Raw genomic sequence first — 11,273 nt, 5'->3', positions numbered from 1 at the left:
AGGGCATTTTCATGTAACTTTATGGGAGGAGAAAGTTTACTGTCTAGAAAATTTGCAAAGAAAACTAATAGGCCGAGAGAGATCATCCCTATGCGATGTTTTCATTTAATATCTTTATATATATATATATATATATATATATATATATATATATATATATATAGGTACATATGTATATATATATAAATATATATATATATATATTTATATATGTATATAATATATATATATATATATATATATATATATATATATATATATATATATATATATATAAGATAGGGATAGATAGAAATAGATGCGTATATTGCATATGATACTTTGAAACAGGTTTTGATCAACATCTGCGTCTTTCGTTCACTTTTTTTAGTTTTTTTTTTTAGTTTTTTTTTTTGGTAGAACAAACAACAAAATGTAACGAATCAAGAACAGGGGGAAAACGAGGCAGATGGCGAGATCACGTTAAGACATAATGATGCCTCCAAGAATGACCCAAATTGAGGGGACAGGCTGTGAGACTGTTGGTTCGGAAGATAAATTTTAAGCAACGATTGCATTTATTTGGGGTGAAGGGGAGCATTTGAGTTTTTTTTCTTTGTCTCATGTTGATACGAAAACAGTTCCGTGAGAGATTATATCGGGCCGCTGATAAATTTAGCAAACAGACAACAATCTCATCAGGCATTAACAAGAACACTTTAACCTCAAATGCTAATCATCCCGGATTCTTTGCCATAGGGGAACCTGGACGCTTTGTCCTAGCTTACTGCTGGTGAATGACTGATGATTGAATCATTCGCGTTTTAGGAGAATAGATAAGACCCTCTGCACGTCTCTCACAAGATCAAGTAGTGATTCAGCTCTTCTTATGATGTATTTGGTTATAAGTGCGGTTATCACGTTGTATTACAGATTACCTTCTTTCGTTAGTGCTATTATACCCAGCCATATAACAGCAATGATTGTTCAGATTACGACTGTCGCCTTCATAGTAGTTCATTATACACGCGACAGTGGTGATCTTGACAATCATAATCGTCATTAGACAAAGGGAGGTGAAATATATATGTTTTGTCGAAAGATGAAATAAATTTTGAATTGGAAAAAAAAAAATGAAATTGAAACGATGTCCACACTTAAATCTAGTTTGTTGTGTGTGAGGAGATGTATAGTTGCAGTACATGCAAAACGATTACACTATCCCAAGCATGAATACATCATTAAGTTATTATAAAACAATGACATGCATGATTATAGCTACCATAATTAACAAGAGGAATTTCTCAAAAAAAGAATAAAAATTCATGCTTAAGACAAGAAAGATGACGGCGAGTATAAATAAATGAAGAAATATATATCATAGAATTAGGCAATCTAATCCTTCATAAATCGTTCCAACACTTCCGTTCCAACACTTCCCCTGTAATTTTGATTGCAGTCGTAATGAATAGTTCATGTCGCAATCACATTATTGCACCTCTGTCAGTACTGCTATCATAGCAACTGCTAATTTGTGTGCAGCATGTGGTTATTTCGTAGTGTTCTCCTTTCATTGCATTTGAGAAGAATCTTCCGTACCCTGCCTATTACATCACTGTTTTTCCTTCGTTTGATCTTAATTCGTGAATTTTATTCTGTTTTTCACACTTCCTTCTGTTGGGTCCTACGCTTTACAAGCTTCCTTTTAAATAAGTAGGTTCCTTCGTATTTTCTTTTGATCGATCAAACTGAAACATCGACCGCCATGTTCTATGTCAGTATTTTCTTCTGGTATATCCAAGTTGGATATTGTGTATCATTATATTTTGCTATACTTTATATATTTTCCTTTCAGGAAAAAAAAAAGAAAAAAAAATACAAATAGAAATTGAATTGAATTAAACATATCGTAACGGTCGTAGAATTTAGAAGCCTCTTTTAATGGAAGATATGAGTGGATAAAGACTTTGTATGAAAACTTATATATCAGACTCAGAATAAAAAGACACATCTAGTGATGATGATGGTTATTACCAACGAAATGACCATAAGATCACAAAAAGGTCTTGGTTTGCGGACTGAGTGATGACATGATATGACTCCAGTAATCCACCTGCAATGAATAACCGACGGACCACTGGACCATAATCAAATATGACCTAAAGCAGGGAGTGGGAAGCCACCTCCCTGCCTAAAGGTTTCACATCATTGAATTCCATCATTCAGTAGAGCTCGCGTGAGAGAGAAGCAAATAAACATATGAGAAAAGCAAAACGATGCAAACATGGCACGAAAATATATGATACTATAACAATCGGTCTAAATGCAGGCAGCTAACAGTAAAATAATAAGAAATGAAATGTGCATAATGAATGAATTGAGTAGGTCCCACATGAATTCACTGAAACAATTATTTTTATTCTAATCAAATTCAGAATCGGCAGCTATAAGTAAAGCCACATCGCATAAATTGCAAGCACAATCATTCAATGTAAAAAAAAAAGCCAAGTACATCAGCAACAATATATTTAAATACCTATTTGATCTGATTGATTTTAAATTTGATCTAGCTCGAAGTGGGTTTATACGACTGTTTAACCCTTACTCCTATAGATAAACAACTGTGACTGATAATGTGTGTCGTATGAGAAGTTAATGAGTAATAAAAGATAGATAACTACACTGGCATTAGATTGCTTCCCCCTTCCTCCAAACTTTCTTCCGATGTCGAAACACTCAAGGATCATCCTTTGATCCCAAACATAACTTTGGTACACTTACACGTCTGTGACTTTTGATCTAATTCATAATCAAAAATGTCAGTAAGGTTCAATGACTCTACTGCACTAATACACGTGATTCGCTTTGATGACTCTCCGGGTATGTTAGATATCCGCTGTTTAACAATCAGTGCATGTTCCGACAGTACAAATGAGCTAAAGAACAATGGAAATGATTTGGTGAGAGGCGTATTTTATGAGAATTTATTATGTGTTCATGAAGATACGTGCCTGTTCCAGGTTATTGCAAGCTTTCTTTTGCTTTCTGTAATGTGTATGCATCCAGTTCTGCACGCATGTGTGCGCGTGTCTACTGGCAATAATTCTCATGTACATATTATTCATAGAATTCATGTGTACTCCCGTACTAATTGTTAAATAGTAAGCTCCAATAAGATTACGGTTATTCATCGCCTTGGTGTATGGTGTTAAATTGGTCAAGTTATGTTGCACCTACAGGCAAAGATTCATTATTGCATTATTTATGTCCTTATCCAAACTCCTATGAGAACACTAACATAGTATAAAGTTTCCTTTAAAATCATATCTAAGCTTGCTCAAACTCACATCTTTTCTTTTTCTTTTACGGATGGGGGCATTCGAGAACGAGGACTTTGAATAGTGTGAATACACCCCAACGATAAACAGAGATAACGATGAATACTTATGAAACATTAACCGCTTTGCTGAATTGAAGATGTATGATGTCGATACAGAAAGATTCATTACGCATACGCTCTTCGTGACTAACTTCTTCTCATTCCAGAGGAGATCCTACATTCCCACGGAATTGTTGCAATTTTAATCATTAATGCTTTAGACGGAGCTGACAGACGCCACATTTCCATCTCCATTCTAACTCATGGCTTGCTCTTAAAACAGAGATATGAATTTTGTGTTGACTGAGCTATATTTTCCAATCTAATCAGATGTAGGATCTATTTCAATTATCATGGAATGTTTAATTTATGAGAAAATAATATGAAATAAGCATGCGATCCTCTTTGTCCATGGTAGCCTCTACGGTGTGCCACTGCTCTCTCAGTGGCCCTTGCCGTTGTATTAACCCTTGCTCACATGCCATGAGCACAAAGCTAGAAGTAACGAAGTTTTAGTTCGATCAAAGAATTCATTTTTGTCAAAGTCTATAGTGCAATCGAGAGTCACCTCTAAATTAGCGAGTAAACACATAATCTAAGAAATTGAGTACATTTCGATTACTCTGCAAACTCATTTATATTTAAATATTTGCCTCCAGTTTTCGGGTTTTTTTTTTTCAAAGCATGTATAAAACATTCATTAGCCATCTCACTCAAGTATAGTTCAGTGATTGATTTGGATGTTTGGTAGATGGTAGTAATAATAATAAAAAAGTGTTTCTGTTTGTATTTTGTAATTTGTATTCATCTTATTCTACTATTTTATCACACTATTCCGATAGCACATCACCAACTGTATTTCAGCGCTACCACTGTGAGGCTTAGACGTTGAAATGGGAAGGTCACATCTGAAACAAAACTAACATTATGACAACATACAAAGAAGTACTGATCTTTGTAAAACTTCATTTGTTTTCCCTGTATGCTCATGTCTACTCATATCTACAACGATGAATTTACAGCAATCATGGGAAGAACTTGCGTACCACATAATTTGTTTACACCTTATCAAAAGGTGGTTCAACATCGCGGGAAAAGAAAATGGTCTCACATGTAATGAGAAATACCGTGTCATTAAATTCAACGTTTCCTTTATCATAAAAAAAAAAACTTCATTACTTCGAACTTCTGAATCTGCTGGCATTGGCTTAGCTTTAATACGCCATGATATTAAAACAATCAAATATGTTTCTTCTTCATGTATTTTTGATGATATGATGCATAATGTCTTTTATGTAGGCCTATGTATATCATAATTATAGAATGCTGAATGGAAACTACTCTTTTGCATTCATGCTTCGAACGTGTAACGTAAATTGAGCAAATTACATTGGTGAATTGTTTATTTTCTTTGAATTACTTTAGATTAATTGTCCTTATACCAAAGAGAGATCACGAAAATTGCTTTTCACATTTGTTCATATTTACCATCATCTCTGAAAGGCAAATAGAAAAAAAAATGGAGGAGGAGGAGATGAGCTAGAGCATAGACTGATTTTATTCTTTTTATTTCTTCTGATTTTCAATTCAATTCAATTCAAAACAGTTACAAAGCATTTTGCCGAATGTCACTTATGATGGTTGCTGATCGAGGACGATTCATATTGATTTGTCTGGTAAGTCATTTGTTGTTGTTGTTCTTGTTGTTGTTCACATAAACAAAGAAGAATGACTCTCTAGGTGGTTATCGCACTTAAACATCTTCATTCAAAATTTGTAAATCAGGGGGTGTTTCATCAATTTAGTCAGCCTTGACAAGTTGTCAGCGCTGACTATTTCAGCAAAATCCTTGGTTTTAATTGGCTGAGATGCTCTGGTCACTAACTGTAACCATGGTGACTGTCAGAGACTGACAACTTGTCAGCGCTGACAACTTTCAGGAAACGGTACCCAGATGTTAGACATAAACAGTTGTCATTATAATGACTAAAACTACACAAGCGCGCAAACACACACACACACACACACACACACTTTCACGCAAAAACACATACACCCGCTAATAAAAGCAAAGATAAGCTTTAATATAAGTGACCCTGCACCACAAAACATACAAAAAGTCACCAGACATGGATCTTCAGTTAAGAGCATATTGTGAAAGAGCAGACTTCAAGCTTTAAAATGATGTATAACTCAAATCACTCTCCTACTCTCCTAACCTATATAAATATTGGAAAGAAAGTACACACTCCAGAAAAGTGTGAACTGAGAAAAGAGGCTCTGAAGCACAGGGTCAATTCGAGCGTTTAATCTTCATTAAGCCGTGCTACCTGCGCAATGAATGGGACAGAAAAACAGCTTGAAACCACCAGTTTAACCACAATGAAGCGATCATCAGATTAAGTTGAAATTGGGCATGTACTATTATCACATTCTTTCCATGATAAATGCCAACTTTCAAAGCAGTAGTATTAGTCTTTCTAAAGTTATTAGAGTTGAAAGTGAAGACTATGTACAGGGTTTTTTTTAAAGAAATGAAAGGGGGACTCTAAAGACACACCTAATCACACTATTCTATAAAAAAAAAAGTGTTCAAGATTAACTGCTAAAATGCACACTTTCCTTTTCATTTTATGATCCCAAACTTTAGCATAATGTAGAAGAAGACTTGCTCTTTCAGAAAATATATAAAGGTCAAGATTGACCAAATTGATCCTTTTCACCTATTTTTAGTCCTCACACAAAATCCGTACGTGCGACTTTTTGTTCGTTTTGTGGTGCACGGTCACATAATATATACATATATCAATCGTAATCATGATTATACAATCATGTATGTATACACATTATATATACATATATATATATATATATATATATATATATATATATAACAATAATAATAATAATTGGGCGTCCGTCATGCCTGTATTATAGTATACTCCTTGGATATCAATTTCATTTTTTTGTTTACTTTTTGATAAAACTATGAAACTAGCATTCACAGAGTATAAAAACTATTCCCTATTTATGCAGTACGTGAATGTAAAGTGAATCTTTCAACAGTTACTGGCACACCATCACTTTAAGAATTTACAATGATTACGTCCAAGGGATAGCACACGTCATTACGAGCTTGCATCAGTTTAGCGAGCAAAGTGCATTTATTAAAATGATAACGTTGACGGCAGTTCAGTATGCAAAGGTTTTTCGGATGTGAAAAGTATATTGTTTTTTGGAATGGCGAAATGAGTGTTTACTTTATAATAGACATCTCGTGTAAATAGAACCAAAAAGTGAGGATCCATAAGCCTATATTGACAGCTTTCATTTCATACAGAAAAACAAAGTGCAATAGAAAAGCTAACATAATGTCATTCAGTTTAATTTTTGCTACAATACTTGCCAGAAGGAAAACGTATCCGGTCTCATTGTGATAAAGATGTTTAGTTGTTTGAGCAACATGATTTGTGTACTGACGTTCCAATGAGAGCTAAAAACAAACATGTTGGAAACCATGGATTTTTTTTTTTTTTTATAATCACTATTAGGGCTGGCAGGCAAGCGTATGAGCGTATTACGACAATGATGTATAATTCTAGAGGCCACGTGTATTGCGTTATAATTGGTCAGCAAATGCTCAAGGAAAGATGTTGCAAACTTGTGCATTTTTAAACTTTTTTTAAGACTTCATATTAAATATCTAGTGAACACACTGAGAAGAATAGACTCATAATACTGAGAACTGGAAGTCATTTCTCTCACAACAAGTATCCTGTTTATGTGTTAAAGCATCTGAATACTATACAACAAATATAAACATTAAAATCTTTAATGATTAATGAAGAATAGTTTGTTACAATCTTTCTACATAGCAATACATAGCCAAACCGTTTAATTTCATGTTTGCGACACAATTAAACCTAAAGGGAAGCATAATTCCGCTTATAAATAGATTTTATTCATATTGAATTATAATGAGGGAGAAAATTTCGCCACTTAGGCACCATGACCAAAGCTTGTACACATCAGAACTATCAGCACGATCTTGTGACATAATTACAAATAGACAATATTTAGCTTTGCAAAAGACAGTTCCTATCTCATTACCTCATGTGAGCCAAAGAGAAAGTTTCAATAAATTACATGTTTTGGATATTAATACAGTCTTATCTCTGGTGACTGTTAGAGTTTATTCCTTTGTATTCTACAGAGTAAAAGAAATGACTGGCAGATACATAAAAATCCTTCCACGCAACAAAGTAGATGGATATATTTTGAATTGTATAAGGCATTAAAAAAACATACGTGACAGCGCCAGTGTGGAAAAATATTTCAAAAACACGCCAATGGTCAGCTGTGACGTAACAGACAAAATGTTGTCACTGGATGATCCCCAAGAGAGAAGCAAATTTTCATTGAGGGGAAGCAAAAACAAACTAGCAAACAAACAAATAAAAGCAAAAAAAAAAAAAAACTATCCTGTGGCAGCAATGTTGCTAGGCTGTGTGCTGGCTTGTGCCATGCACCAGACCGAAGGCATTGAAGGAGTTTATTTTCCCATCAGCCCCACAGTTTCCTCTTCGTCTGTCTTCCCGCCGCCACGGCTGCTGGTATTTCCAAGTTTCCTCAAAGTCACGACCAAGGCTGCGAGTAGGACGATGACAACGGAGCCCATGGCCAACATGGCGAATCCCCACAGAGGTGATGTCGAGGGCTGAATATCACCTGACGACACACATGAGAAAAAATATATATACGACAACGGTAAAAAAAAAATGATATAAAAATTGATACGGTTTGAGTGAATGTAAGATTTGCTGTTTTTGGCGACAGCATGATTACACTCTACAGAAATTTGAGGCGTGTGACACAGAATATTCCATAACCACGTTATTCCCATTGATTGATGGACCATAGTTTAATTGTGCTGACAGATGTAAGAAATGATGGATATTAACGTGAGTACCTTCCTAGCTGCTTATCTACAGATTGCCATGTCAATATACATTACAATAAACATCGACGCGTCATGGCAAAACTTTCTTTAAGATGTGCAGATCAGTGACACATACCATGATATTCAGAATCGACCTGGTTGCTTTGGGTGTCCCGTACAATGCGTATAGGGCCGCGAGTCACCCGCTGTACGGGCAGGGGTGGCGGAGCGTAATCCGCAGCACGCCTGCGCCTGCTAGAAGGCTGACTGGTGCTGTAGCCATCATTACACGCTTCCTTGCACGCTGAATTCTCAACGTCTCTATCACAGACGAACAGATCACAGTGGATGTATATCTGTGTATGAATCATAGCGTAATATGGGAAATGCATCTTGTCATCCCTGTTCAAAAAGTTCCGATTTGGCAAAACAATGTTAATAAACATCTCAATTCTGGCAGGTATGGGGTTTAATTTTTCACCATGATTAAAAGAGTGCTGTCTGGATGTTCCGTAAAGGCCACAACGCGTTTGTATCTTTTGTATCTAAGATTTTCTCGCGGCGTATTGTGCAGAGGATAGGCCTACATGACATAGTGAATATACATTGTATTCCTCTATAGGTTTCTCTGGTATCACAGGGTTTACCCACACTTGTCATACAGGCAAAAGAACCCGATGTTATACACACCAATTTTAGCAATAGTTAGGAAATGGACTATAACCATTGGATCGTCTTGTTATTGAGGTATTAATTCTTAAATGATATCACACTGCCCAAAGCGATGGGATAAAGAGAACAATGAATACCAATTGCTACATATTCATGTTTCTGGCTTTTATATCCATAAAACTACAACGTATTTCCTCTTCTTGTGCTGAACGAGATTGGACTATATCTTAAGTAATAGATACATTTTCTGTCTCCAAATTGCGTAGGTAGGTAGAACCTTATAGTGGACCTGTAATTCCTTTATTTAACGAATCAATCACTTTGAATACCTTTTGCATTGCAAGTGTTGTGATACTGCCATATCTTTCTGGGAAAAACATGCAAAAAAGAAAAGCAAAAAAGAAAAGAAGTTGTTCAGAAGAAGTACTACACACAGTTACTGAAATTATGACTTGACACAACCTGGATCGTATTTGCCCCTCATTGCAAATCTTGATTTAAAACATACAAACAAAACAAACAACAACCACAACGACAAAGAAGCATGGCTAGAATCTGACTTACGACTTGGTCGACATCGCCGTCTAGGAAGCGGAATGCCCGGGTCTCGACTTCCAGAGTGTCAATGAAAGAAGAATCCTCACATGTCACTGCAGTTTCATCTTCTGCTACTTCCCTGTATAGAATGCAAAGAAGGACGGGAATTGCGCAATCGATTCAACAATACAAACAAGCAATAAGTTATCACCTTGAGTTCTCTATTTTTTTTGAATAAGCGTGCATTTATGACTGCTGTATAATCACAGTATGGGAGGTCAAAGCAAGAATGAAATTGCCTCCTTGGTCAAGTGACCAACTTGGTCAAGTGACCAACAATCATGGCTACTATAATTATGTTCTTTATTACACAATAAACATTTTTAAAGGGTAGACTATAACACGGAGACGAATGTATTCAGAATTTGACATGATTGAGAAAACTACGGAATGCTCTGCTTTCGCATGGCCGTGTTCGTGACAAAGCATATTGGTATTAACCACCTATGCAAATTAGGTGAGGTTTTGAGTTTATCATCTGCCTTTTGTGTTTTTACTCCAGCAGCCCCCAACAATTACCAAAGAGAATTACAATTGGATTGATCAACGGATTTAGAATTGGATTGCAATTGGATTGACACCAACAAAATAAAATGATGTGTAAATCAACTTATTTTTCTTTTATGCGTTTAATTTTTGTTTTGCACTTTTAGAGGCAATAAATAGTCAGTTTTATACTACATCAAGAGTCAAAACGTATTCATTCTTCACCATACCCCCCCCCCACATGCACACTCACGTACACACTCAGATTAACACACACAAACACACACCTAAAAAGCAAAACGACACAAAGCAAAACATTTTCAAATAAAAGCCAACAATTCCAATATAATTCATGCCAAAGTTTGTGCATCCCATGTTGATTATCTTTCAAGTATGCTCATCGTTCACTTTCAGGAAAAGAAAAGATGAACATCGCATTGTAACTATGCCATAGACTGAGGTGACTATTGGATGTACCGAAATGTGGTTTCTAAACAAAAATTATTTGTCTGAAGACCATTCACCGGCTTACCAATTAGAAATAAATTCATATGATTCTGTCGCCTCATAGCTTTCACCATTTGTAGCTTTGCACGCCTCGATTGACAGGTCCAAGTGACTGTAATCTGAAGACGCCTGGAAGAAGAGCTCATCATTCAGGTGGACAACCATTGGAAACCCATCGACAGGGACGGCGTAGTCAGGACCAGCGAAAAACTTCAGGTCTAGCTTGTATCTTCCTTCCTCTTGCAGATCGGTGTCGAGAATGTAGTCCTCTAGTTTGTACCATGTTGCATTTACTCGAGCTGTGCGGTCGTAAGTGCACTGGATTGGTATATCTACCCTGAACTGGCGACTTACTGGTCCTGGGAGATCGGCTCTGTTTGTAATTTTGTTGGTGTACACATGTGTCTCATCATTCTCCTGTGAGGCAACATTGTAAAATCAAAATGAGTATGTTATGCACTTTTCTTTGAATAAGTTACACACGTATATTCAAGCAGGGGCAAAAGAAAATAACATATCGATTTATTTGGGAGTTTGGAGATTGCAGGAAAATCAGTATAGGTCTATCTTCAATGTACGTTCTCTTACCAGTGGCGTAACTACGGGGGGGCATGGGGGGCACGTGCCCCCCCCCCCCCCCAATCCGCTGGTAAAAAAAAAAAAGAAAAAAAAAGAAGAAAAAAGAGAAAAAAAACCCTATTGATACCAAAATGG

The 11,273-nt window shown here is 36.0% G+C and overlaps 1 protein-coding gene across 1 annotated transcript; it reads right to left on the bottom strand.

The window, feature by feature from the left end:
• Positions 1-7,892: 7,892 nt before the first annotated feature.
• LOC140230357 (ZP domain-containing protein-like) lies at positions 7,893-10,750 on the bottom strand. The gene is made up of 4 exons (XM_072310506.1): positions 10,585-10,750; positions 9,534-9,645; positions 8,434-8,653; positions 7,893-8,086 (listed from the first exon to the last, which is right to left on the bottom strand). The coding sequence occupies exons 1-4, from the start codon at positions 10,722-10,724 to the stop codon at positions 7,911-7,913; spliced, it is 648 nt and encodes a 215-aa protein (XP_072166607.1). The 5' UTR covers positions 10,725-10,750; the 3' UTR covers positions 7,893-7,910.
• Between the last annotated feature and the right edge of the window lie 523 nt (positions 10,751-11,273).

The sequence above is a fragment of the Diadema setosum genome, chromosome 7 (assembly GCF_964275005.1).
Source record: "Diadema setosum chromosome 7, eeDiaSeto1, whole genome shotgun sequence".
In the NCBI taxonomy this organism is placed as follows: Eukaryota; Metazoa; Echinodermata; class Echinoidea; order Diadematoida; family Diadematidae; genus Diadema; species Diadema setosum.
Note: the sequence above shows the minus strand (reverse complement) of the source record. Positions and strands in the feature narration are given on the sequence as shown.

Coding starts and splice junctions, on each gene's coding strand:
- LOC140230357 (XM_072310506.1), bottom strand. CDS start 10,724: ATGGTTGTCCACCTGAATGATGAGCTCTTCTTCCAGGCGTCTTCAGAT. Junction 8,654..9,533: donor ACGGCGATGTCGACCAAGTC/GTAAGTCAGATT, acceptor ATTCATACACAG/ATATACATCCACTGTGATCT. Junction 8,087..8,433: donor GGTCGATTCTGAATATCATG/GTATGTGTCACT, acceptor GTGTGTCGTCAG/GTGATATTCAGCCCTCGACA.